This window comes from Stegodyphus dumicola, chromosome X2 (genome assembly GCF_044657685.1).
Source record: "Stegodyphus dumicola isolate Sdum_Otavi_A_Nest chromosome X2, ASM4465768v1".
NCBI lineage: Eukaryota > Metazoa > Arthropoda > Arachnida > Araneae > Eresidae > Stegodyphus > Stegodyphus dumicola.
This window is the reverse complement of record NC_140781.1, coordinates 139,211,141-139,227,205: the sequence shown is the minus strand read 5'-3', so window position 1 is coordinate 139,227,205 and position 16,065 is coordinate 139,211,141. Positions and strand designations below refer to the sequence as shown.

Genomic DNA, 16,065 nt, shown 5'->3' with positions numbered 1-16,065 from the left:
AGAGCAATGGCATCCCGTAATATGATTTCTTTAACGTGAAAACGCAAAAGCTGCGCATACTCTGGGAGATAAGCGTAGAGGTAGTCCTTTTTTACCTTCATGGTAAGAGCCGCGGTCCTTTCTTACCTCCATGGAAGAAGTTTTTTTTTTTTTTTTTTTTTTTCCAAGTTTGATGATGCTTGACAGACCTTTCTTACCTCCATGGATAAGATTGGGGGGATGGGCGGGAGTGGCCTACCAGCGTGTCGAGTTGCCATGGAAACAGCCGGCGGTGCGGAGGAGAAGTAAAATCTTGCTTCGAAAGAGGTGAGGTGGCTTCGAAACAAACTGCGCGTCTTCATCAATGGTGACTGTTACGACAGTCATTGACCGAAAAACGGACGCAGAGTTATTGGACATTTTTGGAAAATGAAAACAGGGATGCCTGGGATTTGAACCGCAGATCTTCTGACTGCTAACCGGATAAGCTAACACTTACTGAGCACGCAAATAAGGAAAGAAAACAACTCCTTACACTCTCCGCTACGTAAAGGGCGTCTGGAAATAGGGGTTTCGGCTTAGTTGATTACGGTCCAGCACACTAGGGCTATCTGACTAAAACGAGATATGCCTTCGTGGAGAACTTTCTAAGGGAAAATGGCTCGTATACAAATTATACATGGGGGAAAACCACAAAAATGCCCAAGCAGCCAGGCCGTTCGCCTGTAATTGAACCCAGATCGGAACTACCAGTATTCAACGGTTCTACCACTCGGCCTGGGAATGGCCTGGGAATAGGCGTACGAGACCTCAAATGATGAGTATCAGCCACCACATTTTTAATCCGGTGCCACTGTGAAGTTATTTAAAAATTATTAATCCTTTCATTTAATAAATAAGCCAGAAAAAGTGGGAAGCCAGAAAATCAGATATGTTTTCCCCAGGATTTAGCATAACGGTTCTTCCGAGTGAGTGTCATATTTGCTGCCACTTGCATCACAAAAGCACACATAGGGGTGCGCAATAATTCCTTACAAGAATCCTATCGAAGAAAGAAGTCTTCTGATGTTGTACAATATATTTTTGATCCTGAACTCAAAAACAGAAATGACGAAGATTAGAAATTTTTTAATGAAACCAGTAATTTATTGAAACGCAACAAAACAGATGCTATTGAATTACCATAAATGACATACGATAACCGATTCCGAAAATTTCCTCTGCTCATATCCATCGACATCTACTGCTACGCTTTTAACGAACGAAAAACTTCATTTCTAAAAAAAAAAAAAAAAAAAAAAACTAAAACCGAAGTATCAAATGTGAGATTAACCCTGATCTGAAAGAAGAATGGGAAATTAAATCTATTTACGAAAAAGAGTAGGAGTATTTTGGGCAAAAAGAAAATAGCCCACCAGTGGGCGAGTGGTTAAGACTGTTGAATACTGACAGTTCGGCCTGGTTTTGCTTCGATCCCAAGCAGAACGGGATGGCATCATAGTTGGTTTTCGCTGTTTTCCCCAAGCCTAGCTTGAACACGAGTCAGTTTCCCCCAGTTAGCCCTCCTCTTAGGCAGATAATTCTCGTGGCTTTGCCGATTTCAAATAATCTAACTTTTCAGGGGAAAAATAAGGGCAAAGTATGCTGAAATATAACGCATGTCTTCTAGTGGTTACCAGGCCAACAAAGATAGTACTTGAGACAAGGCAGGAATAAGCTTACGGTACAGCAAGGTATTGCCATATGGGAATAAAAATGCTGTCCTGCGAGCATAAATCGTTTAGTGTGTAAAGTTAGTGTTAATTAAACCATTACCCTATTAATTAATAAGTACTATCATTTCTACTTTCGCCAGCTTTTACCAGGATGCAAATTAAATTCACGTACGTAAGAAATGAGTTCTTAAAATTTAGAGAAAGATCTCTAGCAGCGACAATGTCCGTTATGGTGTTTCATCACCTAGCTCTGAGAATTGCACGTTAGACTTGAGTTAGCTTTTCTTTACTTTTCCTCTTTTTAGTGCTAGCCGTACATTAAATTAGGTTGAGGCAACGCTTGATAGGATCATATTTGTGAATCACCTAGGTTAAAATTACTTTCACTTTTAATTTAGATTTTATCTATTTGAATTCCACAAACTGCGGAGATAAAGTCTGTAAGCACAAGTCGCGCAAAGTTTTAAACAAAAAAAGTTTATAGTTGCTTTAAAAGACAGAGAGATAACTCGTCTGGCAGTCTCAACAGGATCCAAATTAATTAAATAAACGAGCGGTGCCTTATAAGTGCATATTGATATCGCAGACGGGGGAAGAGCTTCTAGAACGGAATGGGCTTCAATTATTTTTTTTTTTTTTTGTGCACGTGTTCGCTGCCTCGCTTAAAGCAAAATGTTTGAAAATGTTTTGCCGGCCAATTTCCGGTACAGAATAAATGAGCCATTGTCGAAAATGTGTATAACTGCGAAACAAATTCTTAATGAAAATGTAAACAATCGCTTTCAAAGCATCAACGTCACAACAACAGTAGCATTCTATTGGTCTTCGCCAAGCCATTCCTTCGGTTGCAAGAAAAAGTTTGGAAGTAAATCATTAAGGTAAGTAAGTAAGTATTTTTCGCAATGTCTTGTTGGTAAAGATCTGGTTATTTATATATAAATAATATGTTAAGTACGTTGTATGTATATGTAAATAATTTGTTTATTTTATCAAAAATTTTATCATTCTAGGAAGTATAGGGTTAAAAATGTATACTTTTTTACTTCCTTATACCGAAGTAAAAAGCAAGTATTGTAATCGCGAAAAGTTTCAGGCATCATATTTCAACGAAAATATCCATTTTGACCGCTATCGAATGCAATTTAACGATGTTTTTGCGTAATATCTGTACATAAGGACAGAATAAAATACTCTTTTCCTTCAAAAAAATTATAAAACTGCTTTAAAATGAATTCTGAAGAGAATTTTTCGTGGCGTCTGTACGAACGTATGTATCTCGCATAACTCAAAAAGAGTAGCCTCAGAACGTTGAAATTGTGTATATAGGACTGCTATAACATGTAGATGTGCACCTCGTATTTTGGTTGCCATCGGCCGCAACAAACGTATATAAATATATTTATATATATATATATATATATATATCCACTCTGTTACCCGGCTCAGTGATCTCAGTTTCTTTACTCTTATATGCTTGTAAATTGTACATTTTTTGCTTTAAAAATGATCGAATTGTGTTGTTCTTATCTTCCGGTTAAGGTTTTTATGCCTTTAGTAAATCTCTATGCAATATTTTTAGAATTATCAACAATTTTAAAGTTGTTTAAATGCCGCTAAGCCTACTAATTTTCTTGATGGCGGCCATTGCTTGTTTACATTTGAAACAGCAGGATAGTGGATTTGTTGCCAATCTAGAGAAACTTAGCTTCGCAACAACAAAGATAACGCCTTCATTTATTATTGCGAATTAAATCATGCTTAATGCTTTCTGGAATTTTTTCGAGGAAATAAGTGTTTAAGATTTACTTCGTAATTTTTAATACAGATATTTTGAGTTTTTATGTATTTTTGCCTTGTGGCTAAGTGAGAACTGAATTAATTGAATGAGAAATACTTAATCGTCTGTGAAAAACTGTTTCTTTTTCGTTTTGTTTGCTTAATTTCTTTTATATATCGCTCTAGCTTTATTATAGTATTTGAATAGAACCTGTAGCAACGATTAGATAATTCTTCAAATGATGTAAATTTTGTGCATTGTGAGTTATAATATGAACGAAATATAATACTGTTAAGTGAACCTAGCGCCAGAATGTCTCTGTGCTAAACAAATAGAGTGAATTTTAAAGAATACATTTATTCTATTGTTGTTTATGCCCTGTCGGCGAAGTAGATTTAATTAAATCCAATACGTTTAAATGAAATGCAAGAAAAAATGCGTATAATTTAATATTCCGTACAAGGAAGTCATGTGGTGTACACATCAGATTTTTTATATTTGGTACCAAGTTCTGTGCTATTGATTTATTCATCTTAATTTTGTTCTACGATTTCATTTAACTTTGATAATATTTTTTTTATTTATTATTAGCTAACACTTTTTTTATTTTAAAATTAATTTTATTACTATTTTTTAGTTTTATTACTAATTAAAATTTTATTTATTTAAATTTATTTAAATTGTAGAGGCTCACACTTTTTGGTAACATACGCTAAGTCAAGACTCTGAAGGGAGCCAAGCGTAAGAAGGGTGTAAAAACCCTTTTATTAAGAATTCAAGTAGTTGAACTGAAGGCAGTCCTAGTGCTTTACAAAACCAGCCAGCATTTATGGCGTAAACTCAGAAGCAAGGAATTCAAATTTAAAGTAAATGGAAATCGTTAAGTTAGCCAAAGGCTACGCAGTATTAGTTAGCGCCCAAGTTGGATCAAACTACACCGGCGTGACAAGCACTGTCGGAAAGAATAAAGCAACGTCGAAGACAGAATGCTATTGTAGAATTTCAACTAGTAACGTAGCATTGAACAGGCAGAACACGCTCTGTCTCTTTCTACCTCATTTAGATATGCACAAGCTAAAATTTGCATTCTGGCAGGAAAACAGAAAGGAAGAATTGACAATATAGATTCTAAACATAAAATCACTGGTTCATTTAAATAAATACCTTACAAAGTTAAATTATTTATTTTGACTAATAGTTAATTTTTAGTTAAAGCAGCTTTCCTGTCGGTCTCCTTTTCACCCACGCTTTCCTGCGAGAATGTAAATTAGATAGCGCGCGTTTATTTAGATTGAGGGAGAAAGAAAGAAGTGCTTAAGCCGAAGGTTTCGGAAGTTGATTTTAATAGGTTAGCTAAATTACACTTTATTTTAAGTTCAGCATTACTTGCTTACGTTAAGCTAGATGTGTTGGCCTTATGTAAACTGAGTGGGATAGACTATGAACTCTGTGTGATGGAATAAAGGGGTCATTTACACCCTTCTTCTAACTTTGTTTGCCTGCAGTTAAGACCAGATGATAATTCCTTTACAGTTTTTTAGAGCTCGTTAGTTTATATTACCAAAGAAAACAAAACTCTATAATTTAAACGTATTAATTATTATTTTTTACTTTTGTTTTATTACTTTATTTATCATTGTTTTAGTATTTCATTATGTTTTCTGATATTTTAATTTGTACCTATTTATGATTAATTTAACTTTCTAACACTTTAATTTATCTATTTACATTTTATTGAGATTTAATTATACATTATTAATTGTTTTATTTATAATTACTTTATTTATTTAATTTGATTCACCGCTCTGAATGGCTTTCCATACGGTTCCGGCATTCCTGATTTTAGAAGTGAAACTCTTTCGTGCGGAAATCTCACAATTTACTCGTGGAGGCTTCATTCATTTAATTTAGATGCGAATTGTATCATCATTTATATTTTGCGTTTCCAAACGGAAGTCACGAAGAAATCTCCCCCGCTTTTAAATCATTTAATTAATTTATTTGCGAAGTGCGACATCAGCTGTATTTTATTTTTCGAATTCAAATCACAATTACATATTCTTAGCTAAGATTTGAAGCGTATCATTATCACAGCGATGTATTCATCTTTCTTGATAACAAGAGCAATAAGTTTATCACGGCTCAAATTTCTATTATTATTTTCGGGAATTCCAAGATGTTTTCTGAAGTTGCTCGAATATTAAAATAAATTCCAGAATTTCATTCAATCTACATTTTAAAATTTAGTGAGCTGAGACCGTGGTTTCTCAACTATTCTCAACCTGGATATTCTGAGAAGTTATTATTTACAGATTTTTATATGCTTAAATTTTGCTTAAACTTCTAAAATTTACATTCCTCTTTTGCAAATAAAATAACTTAGTAATGGGGCGTTATTTTTTAAAAATTATAACAAAATATTTTTATTTAAATAGACCATTGAACTGGTTGTAATTAATTTCAAAAGTGCTTTCTATCAGCGGCGTATATTCCGAGCCCAGAGAAAAGCAGTACCGATAATTGTTGATAAGCATTAATTAAACAAATCTTTATGCTAATATAGCATTACCTCCCCCCCCCACCAAAAAAAATCAGTATCATAGGCATATCATTTCTTTAAAACAAGCAAACCAATTTTTGCTAACATACAGCATGACTTTTCTCTACTCCTAGCAAAGACACGGGTATTTTAGTTTCCATGACAACGCATGGGAGCTGGAAAAGGGGGTTGTTGTGAAATATTCAAAATAATTAATTAGCTGCTCAGAGAGAGAAGATCTAGATTTTAGTTTTGTAGAGTCATTAGGATTTATTTTGGAAGCAGAGGAAATGAAAAAAACGTGCAACGCCTTCGCTGGGAATCGAACCGCTGACCTCTGGAATACGCGTCCAGCGTGCAGACCACACTACACCACGAAGGCACGCTAAAAAGGCGGGAGAAATACCTTATATATACTCCCCCTTTTAAAGGGCGACGGGTTTTAGGGGACCCAATCACTAAATTCTGGGTGTGGAGAATCATCATCCACCACCCTTTAAGTTCGGGCGCCACTGTAAAGATATTAGGTTATTTAGAAGCAGAGGAAATGAAAAATGAGCAACGCCTTCGCCTGGAATCGAACCGCGGACCTCTGGTATGCGCGCCCAGAGTTCAAACCACTACACTACGAAAGCACGCTAGGAAGGTCAAAGAAATATCTTATAGCTTCACGTCTACAAGTAAAATCAATTAGTTTTTCTCGCTTGTGAGTACGCACATTTGTATTACTTTCAGTCTGTTATCTCAAGTAATATTTCATTTTAAGATTTTTTTAATAAATGATTTTATTGCTGAACTTTTGAAGGGGAATACATTTTCTTAAATATTACTTCATTTATTGCTTTTCGATTTTCGAAAAGATGTGCTTTCTGACTGCGCAGAGATTACTGTAAAGACAACAGAATTATTCTGTAAAGATTGATTGATGTATTTCGTATTTTCGAAAGCAAGAATATGCGATTAGAGATCTTAGGGAATCTAAAAAACTCATCATTTAGAATTTTTCAGATATTTATTATCAAGTTTCAGCTAAGCATTTAAATTACGACCTCGTGCGTTTTATCTAGAGTTATGTCATATGCTATAGCTGCCCAGTCGGTATAGTGGTCAGGGAAGCTGACTGCGATGCCGAAGGGCCTGGGTTCGAATACCGGAGAAGGCATGGTTCTAACTGTCCGTCCCTTCATAGGAAAGGCAATAGTTACCCACATATTAGGTGCCTTCATAATAAAAGCCACATCCGGCCTTGTATGGATTAATGGACTGGGTTACATTTGTAAATGTTCACAATCTGCCATTGGGGGGGGGATGTCATATGCTATATGTAGTCATCTTATTAACGTTAACATAGTTACTAATAATAATCACATTAGGAATAGCTAAGACACATTTAATTACAATTTTGTTTGGTAAAATGACATAGACCAAATGAAATCCAATTTTATGATTCTGCAGGAAATTGCTAAAAATGATATTTGTTTTATACGGTATCAGTTCAGATGGAATTACATAATGATTATTTTGAAGCATGATTAAAGTTGTAGAAAATTTATACAGCATAAACATAAGTGAGCCCGAGAAACTTGTAGAGTCTTCATTCCTTTCGAAACATGATTAAAGTTGTAGAAAATTTATACAGCATAAACATAAGTGAGCCTAAGGAACTTGTAGAGTCTTGGTTCCTTTCGGAACATGAAGGTTGATACAATCCGCTATTCCTTCGCTGGAATTGTAATTCTGAAATTCTCGGCTGCTAGCCGGACGTGCTCCCAATTACACTATAAAGGCAAGCGATAAGAAGGGAGAAAATATCTTACTTTCCATACGAATTACTGTGTATAACATTTTAGTTTGGGCTCTATTTGTAGTTCAGATATTCTTCTTCCTTTTTTTAAAACAGGAAAAGTGAAAAATGAGCTATGCCCCGGTGGGATTCAAACTTTGGATCTCCCGATTGCTAGCCGAGCGTGCTTTAAATTGCACAACAAAGGTACCCAGTAAGAAATTAGAAAATACCTTACAAACTAGTATATTTTATCAACAGGAAAAGAGTATCTAATAAATGTGAAAATTTCTCAAATACAGACGTTTCATGAAGACTTTAGCACGAAAGTAAAGGAGAATGGAATTCATATATAAATTACCCAGTGGAATTTGGATACCCCTTCCCCCCAAAAAAAAATGCGTAAAAATACTTTGTTAATAAATTTTTGATGTAGTTTGCATATTTGTGTGATAGGTTGATTCAGAGATACTTGTATATTAACCAGTAAGAAGTATAAGGGTTCTAATTATTAGAAAAAAAAACGGACTGGACACAGAAGCTTAGGTAATAGTCTCTTTCCAGTGTATTACTGACGATTTATTATTGATGTATGTTGTTGATATTTAACTGTTGCTGTGTCACTAGTTCCTATTACTGATGAGATAACCCAGTTCATGGAACGAAGATATGCAGTTGCTCTCTATTCGTACAGCTTTTTTGGCCCTCTTACTTACTCAGACGATTAAGATAAAGAAAGCGATTTTTCTTTCGCGAGTTCTGACAACGCAAAATATTTTTCGTAAGGTGAAAAGGTCAAACCGTAGCACTTGAAAGAGCGGAACGTTTTTGAAAACGCTTGTGGAGGGGAACTCAGTGGTAATAATGAAATCTCGCTGAATCGTTCGCCCTCTTAAGTCAGTCTCCCGCTGTTTTCCCCATATAAACAAAAGTAGGCAATAATTTGTAAGAAAGATAAGGGTGTTAACCAGCTCGTCCGTCTGCCTTGAGTCTTTCAACGGTAAGAGAGGCTACGCAGTGACACCAAGGTGGTCGAATGCCTTGTGTTTACAGAAAAAGAGCCGTCTAATAACCGAAACCTACACTTTAACACGAAGCCATTACGAGTTCTTTGCTCCTGGGAATGAGGAGAAAGGGGAAGCGTTGATTGAATAAATGGCAGAAAGGGCTGCATATATATGTCATTTCCTACAACCATAATGGTGCTGTTACAAATCCCCTCATTCCACCCGTTGTTTACGGTCAAGCGATCGTTCACGCATTTGTCATTACTCTTTCTGCACTTGAGTAAGCTAATCGGGAAACTGAAAGTGTTGATTACTTACAGAAAACAGGGAAAATATTCTGTATTTCCAGAAAAAAAAAAAAAAAAAGTAAAGACCAAATGAACTGTTTATTCATTATTATTTGTTAAAAAAGAAAATTTCTAAAGTGCATTTTATTATTACATAAACAGAAGTGTGGCAAACGTTGGAACTGTCTTTTCACAAGCATACAATTTTTGTTGTTGTTGCTGTTGTTTATTCATATCATTAAGATTAATGCAGCAGTAATGCGATATAGGGAAGCTTCTTCTGGCGGCCATTTCCCCAAGACGTCTACCACTAAAATGAGCATTATTTCTGAGAGCACAAATAAGCTCAGATATTGAACATTAACTCTTTAAAACGACCACATCTACAGAAAACCCAAACCATCTGAAAATTTTCGGAGGGGTGTCATTTTAGTTAGAAAAGATTCACAGCATAGAGTTTCACGCCTCCATAACAGAATTCGGGAATTTGGGCAAGCCATAGTGTTTACGCTTCACATTAGTGCTGCACACGAAATTTTCAAAACTTTAACTTTAGCTTGAAGTAGTCTCTTAACTAGCTATTTTATTTTGGACACTCCCCCCCCCCATTTTCCATTCTAAAAATAGTATCTTTATTCTAAATCTCTCTAAACTGCGTCATTTCAAAATTAATAACAGTCATACGCAGAGCTTAAATTGCGCCGGAGCCCACCGAAGCCCGGTTCTGGTACTTCTTAGTTTTGGGGAAATATTCTAATTCTAGCCGGAGCCCTAAATAAGAAGGCTCCGGCACATTTTTATGTAACGAAACAATTATTTTAGTAGAAATTTTATCTAGAAAATTTTATTTTTACCAATAAAATTATATAAAAAATCGCTTATTAAATTTTAATTTATCTCTTTACATTTTATTTAATTTTAATTATTTACTTACTTTAACATTTGATTATTTTAATAAATAATAATAAATTATGAATGAATTATACAATAATTACAAGTTAAATAATAATTAATAAATATTAATTATTAATATAAATTAAATAATTATTAATTAATTTGATACTCATTAACTATTTAATTTTAAAATTATTAATGATTTTAATAGTCATTTTGTTAATTTATTTACTCTTGTTCCTCTTTCGTGATTGTCTTTCATAGGGCTCAGGCACTTCTACTTTTAGAAATTAAGCCCTGGTCATACGAGTTTTACACAGCGTAAATAGAGACGCAAATAATTTAGCAAACTCAAACTCAAAACAGCCAATCAATAATGAAGGTAAAGTAAACTTTTACTAAACTTTCATCTTAGATGCATGGCATTTGCTTTCCATTTGTCTTGCTGTCCTGTCTAGAGTGCTTCATGCTGCTTTTATTCTCGCAACGTCATTGAAATTCAGAAAGTTCTATAGCAGGGGCGCTTACTGCCCTACTTTATCTGTGTTAATTATAAAATGTTTATCAAAGGTAAAGGGGTATTTAAATCGACCATCACTGCAAGCTTCTTCTTCACTCCATCAACATCTGTATTCAATAATAAAAATTATTTCAACTTAAATTGCATTAAGATTTTTATGTGAAAAGCCATATGACTGGGGTTAATTTTTAAATGAGACAGTTTAGAGAAGCTACTGTTTCTAGGATGCAGAAGATAAATAACCAAATTAAAATAGACATTTAAGGGATTACTGCAAATTAATGTTAGATTTTTAATTTACATATTTTTGTCTTACACACACACATATATATATAAAGGGTTGCTTATAATTATTATATCTTTTCTCTAAGACCATTCTTTTCAAATCCATTAGTCTTCTTTTCCTAAGGTATATGAAGGAATGCTAGATAGTCTACTATCCACTTAGTTAGTTACTAACTATCCACTTAGTTAGAAAAGGGGATAACTTATTATTTGGTACACAAATTACCAGATGATGATCTTGTTAATTGATCTTTTTCAGGATAAAACTAATTTGGGCTTACTGGAGCTTACTAGAACGAGCCTATTGTGAACAAAAGCATTTTATTTATTTATTTTAGAAATATTCATAGTTTATTTCTTTTAATATAAGACTATTTTGAAATTTTATTATCAACTTTAAAATCGTCTTTAATTTCTTTCGAGAAATCTTTTAGAGAAGCCGAATTTTCTGCTGTCGAAAAACTTTTCTTTCGTCCAGAATTAAAACTAAATCAAAAGCCTCCATAAAAGTGTTCTAGAAAGAATAATAACAAATGATATTATAATAAGTTAATGGATAATCGTATTATGAAGCATTATTATCACCTAAAATCTTCTGATTAACATAAATTTAAATATTTCAGATTCTGTACTGAAATGGACATAAAGTATTACTAAAAAATTTGTACTGTCAATTAGGTTAAAATCTAATGCCGATATTTTATATTTACTCTTTGAAGGAAATTCGCATAATTTGTTTAATAGCTTGAAAAATTTTTTGCTTGTAAGATTTTTAATTTAATTTTCGTCACTGGATATTTAGACGGATTTCAATGCAACTTCTCGATAAATTTTGCATTTCGTTTACTTTTTAGATACAATCGAGACCGCAATTGAAGATTATATAGAAAACCACCTTTTAAAAGAAAATGAGCTACTTAATTAAGTAAGTACTTTTTTCAAATATATATTTTTTTTCCCTCTTTTTAATACGATGTGTTTGAAAATGTCGGTGCTGGCTGCATTTCTTTAAATAGTGACCACATGCACTTCCAATTGCAAGTTCCTCAAGACAGAGAACTTTATGAAAACAGTTCAATGATGAGGCTAGGATGATTTTGTAAATATCAAATTTAAATTTTTATGGCCTCTTAATTAAGTATGCACATGCCGTTTATGCAGCAAATTAAGATAAAGGAGATATTAATTGATTGAGACAAAACACACAAAGGCTATATGCCTAAACAAGAGGAATGCCCTCGTGGAGGGCCTTCTAAAGAAAACTGGCGTACATTCACGTTCCATATGGAGAAACTCACGAATACACCGTTTGGTAGGATTCGAACCTGATGCCGAACTACTAGTGGTGAGCGAGTTTATCCTTTCGGCGGCTTGTGGGCTATTCTTGCTCGAGATACGTTAAAACATGTGTAATTTTTTTGTTTACATCACCAAACTCATAGTTTCAAAAAAGAAGGCTACAATAGTTCAGATTTAATTTAGAAAATATCGTAGAATTTTATACATTAGTGTTCCGTCCGATGGTGTCAAAAATTAAATAATCCAAAAAGCGAATTTAAAGCTTTCCTAAAAGCATTTTAGAATAAAAGACGCCTTTCTGGTGGCGAAAGCGTTCCTTATTTGAAATCATTTTTCTTTATAAATACTTACTTTCTATTTAAAACATTAGGACGTTTTACATTTCTAATATGCATCTGATGGAAAAACAAAAATTTTTAAAAAGAATATTTTGGGTGCGATAACTTTAGAATAGTAAGTGCCGTTAATCTGTTACTGTTGTAGCAGTAATTAGCGGGTGTTGGTGAGTCTTTTCTAAAAAATATAATTCCTTTTTTTTTTTTTTTTTTTTTTTTTTTTTTTTTTTGTGTTGTCTTTATGAATTAGAAATGTCGTACACATAACAAGACGTTCTCCTCGAAAACCTAATTTTAACCAAAAAATACCCTTTTGAGGCATTTAATTTAATATCTACAATTTCACAGCGCAAAATAAATAATATTTTTACTACTGAAGATTCGGATTTAAACTCATTATTGGAGATTGGATTGTATGTTCATTATTGCAGAAGTTCCTTTTTATTTATTTATTTATTTATTTATTTTTTATAATTAGATCTCTCTTTCATTTCTGTATATAAAATACCATGTATATCTGAACACAAATCAATCCATATATAAGCCGAGAGGTAAGGTTTTGCTGTAAATATTCAGCCAAAAGTGAAGATCCGTGTATAAGCCGTATTTAAAATCACCTCATAAATTCAGCTATTCGTGTATCGTCAAAAGATTAAATAAGTGGTCATCTAATTTAAATAGGCCTACCAGATGAGCCGAAGGTGAGTGTGCATTCACCTTCAGCTTTCATTCGAAGATAGATATAAGTATCCTGTAAAATGAAAAGGTATTTTTGTCATTAATAGTTTCTCTTTCTTAATTCTTCCATCGTTCCAATGCTCTACATTTGGCTCTTTGAGTTTGGTTCATAGAGGTTTATACTCTCAAGCACAGTCAAGATTACCTACACCCCCCCCCCAGTTGTACTCTCTTTTCCGAGTAAAATACCATTCTCCACATTTTTATTCCCAAGTGAAATATACTCAGACAGAAAAGAATAGTTTATTCTGTTAGAGTTAAACTAAAAGTAAGGTATTACTTTTTATAAGCAATGTTATGAACGTAGCTGAACATGATATCATTTACAAGGCGGATGATAACGGTGAAATGGAGAACGATGACATTCACCCGGACTTGCCTCAAGCAAAGACTCCAGACAACTGCTAGAAAATTTTGAATTAGAACCAATATTAATAAATTTGATTAATGCATATTAAAAGAAAATAAAATAAAAACAATATTTCTTGCATTATTTAACCTATGATATCAGTTCTGTGATTGAATTATATGCAAACAATTTCGAACTTGCATATAAAGCGATCCCAAAACTTTAATAGCAAAAGATTTTCTAAAAATTGTCGGCTTGTACTCGGAATAATGTGGTAATTTTTATAAATACTGGAACATAAAACGAGTATTTTTCCTTTACAGCTAGATATAGATAGCCTGCATATGCTGGTCGCAACAGATGGTAAGCAGGTTTTTAGAAAACATTGTTGTTTTAAGGCATAGTTTTCCAAACTTTTGTGGTTCGCGGAAGCAGAAGGATCTCAAAGCATTTTTATTAATTAACCTTTCAAAACATGCATATTCCCTGTTACAGAACGCACAGTGGCATACATTGAAAGCACGTGTTATTTCTGTGTGCAGAAAACCAGTTTTTTTATGTTGGCTTTTGTAGATGGTTTATTTGTTAATGTATAGTGTAAGAACGTAAATAACGCCTGTGTTCATTATCAGAATATCTTAAACTATATTTATTTGGATGGTCAAACCTTTATAAGCTTGAGTTTAATCCTTCAAAATCGAAAATTATGATACTATATAAAAATTATTATCTTCTCAAAATATTGATTTAACTCTCTGGAGTGAGTCTATTGAAGCAGTAAATCACAAATTCAAGAACTATTGTGGACAATAAACTACAATGGAAACAACATATTTCTTATAAATCTAGTAAAACTGATAAAGTTTTTCATAGTTTACTGCAAATGTCAAAGAACACTTATAGGATTAACAGATTTATAGCCAAAGCATTGTACCATTCACTTCCTATTTCCTCAGGAGCTTCGGGAAATTCTTTACGAAAGAAAATAAACTGCAAATTTCTTCTAAGAGTTCAAAAAAGATTTTTTCTTTTGCATTATTCGGGGTTACAGGACTGTCAGTTATGAGGCAGCATTCGTCCTTTCTGGTCTCCTCTTGCTGATTTAATAATCTTAACTGATCTTGATGTTAGAGGTAGACTTACAAATGACAACCATTGCAGTATCTTGAATAGCATGATTCCTTTTCATAGTCGCCTCACCCATGAAACACAAAAATACTTGTGATAGCGGTTACCTAAGAGACTGATGTTTTTCAAGAATATAGAAATATTTATTTCACTGATGCTGGTAAGTTAAATGAAAAGGTTCGCCTTGCTTTTGTTATCTATGAAGATGGAAAACAGAATACCAGATGAATATTTTGTTTTCTAGGCCGAAATCCTGAGCTTAAATCTTGCACTTAAATGGAATACAAAATTCGTATCTTACGAATGAAGACGTTTAAATACCTTACTCGTTCACTTTCTTCTCTCTTTCTTCTACGTGATATACAATCAACAGAAAAACTGGTGATGGAAATTCACTCTACATTACGTTGCGTTTGAGGAAACTGCAGATATTCATTTTGTTTAGTTCGAGGCCTCTCGGTAATAAAAGGGCTGACCAATTGGCTAAGCAAGCGACTTATCGTGATACTGATTTAATGATTCCTATTCCCAAGTCTTATTGGAAGCATGTTGCTTGAGATAAAACTGTGGTTTATCGGAATGCTGAATACCTTGCTTCTTTGAAGGCTCTGTGGGCAAAGAAGTTTTTTCCCAACGGTTTTTCAATAACTTATGTTTAAACATATTCAGCCGGATTATAAACTAACTCAGATTTAACTTGTCATTGGAATTTTATAAATTACTCATCCCCTTTTAATATCGTAACGACTGGACTTTGCGCTTGCGGCGATGCAGTAAAAAATCTACAGTATATCTTATTGCACTACAGGTTATATGCGCGTGAGAGAAGTATATCTAAGATGAGTTTAAGGCATCTCTCTACTTGCTGGCCTCCTGTTTTCTCTGACCTTGTCAGGAGTTAGGAGCAGCTTTATTTCTTGTTTAAATTTTTAGTATTACTTTTTTTAATATATATTATTGCGTTATTGTCTTTTTATGTGTCACTGTATTATTATTGTATTTTGTCTCTGTATGATTACATTATGTATCGTATTATTGCGGTATCATATCTCCTTTGCATCAGTACTATTTTTTGCGCATTATTAGCCCGATGGGCGTTAGCCCAGAAGAGCAACTAATTTCAAAACAGCATTTTGCATCGATTAACTTTTCAAACTGTTGCCACCAAATATTATCGCTATGCATTATATTTAAAGAAACTAAATAATGAAGAATCTGCATGAATGCAAGAATGTTTCTTGCATTGTGCAGAAACAACGGTACCTAGAGCCTTCAAATTTTGAATAACGTAGTCCTCCAATCGAACATGGGCACTTGGAAGACCAAATTTAGAATTTTGAATTTCTTTTTTATTTAATAAAATTTTGTAAAATCTTAACGAATTTTTGATTAACAAACTCAACGATTTCAAAATCAACAATGGCAACACT

The 16,065-nt window shown here is 33.5% G+C and overlaps 1 protein-coding gene across 1 annotated transcript in view; it reads left to right on the top strand.

Moving 5' to 3' along the window:
• The first annotated feature begins 2,426 nt into the window (after positions 1-2,426).
• The window catches only part of LOC118182755 (uncharacterized), a 72,098-nt gene continuing 58,459 nt past the window's right edge, over positions 2,427-16,065 (top strand). The window contains exon 1 of the mRNA XM_085808828.1: positions 2,427-2,572. Coding sequence (XP_085664954.1) covers positions 2,427-2,572 — 146 coding nt within the window. The remainder of the gene's footprint in view (positions 2,573-16,065) is intronic.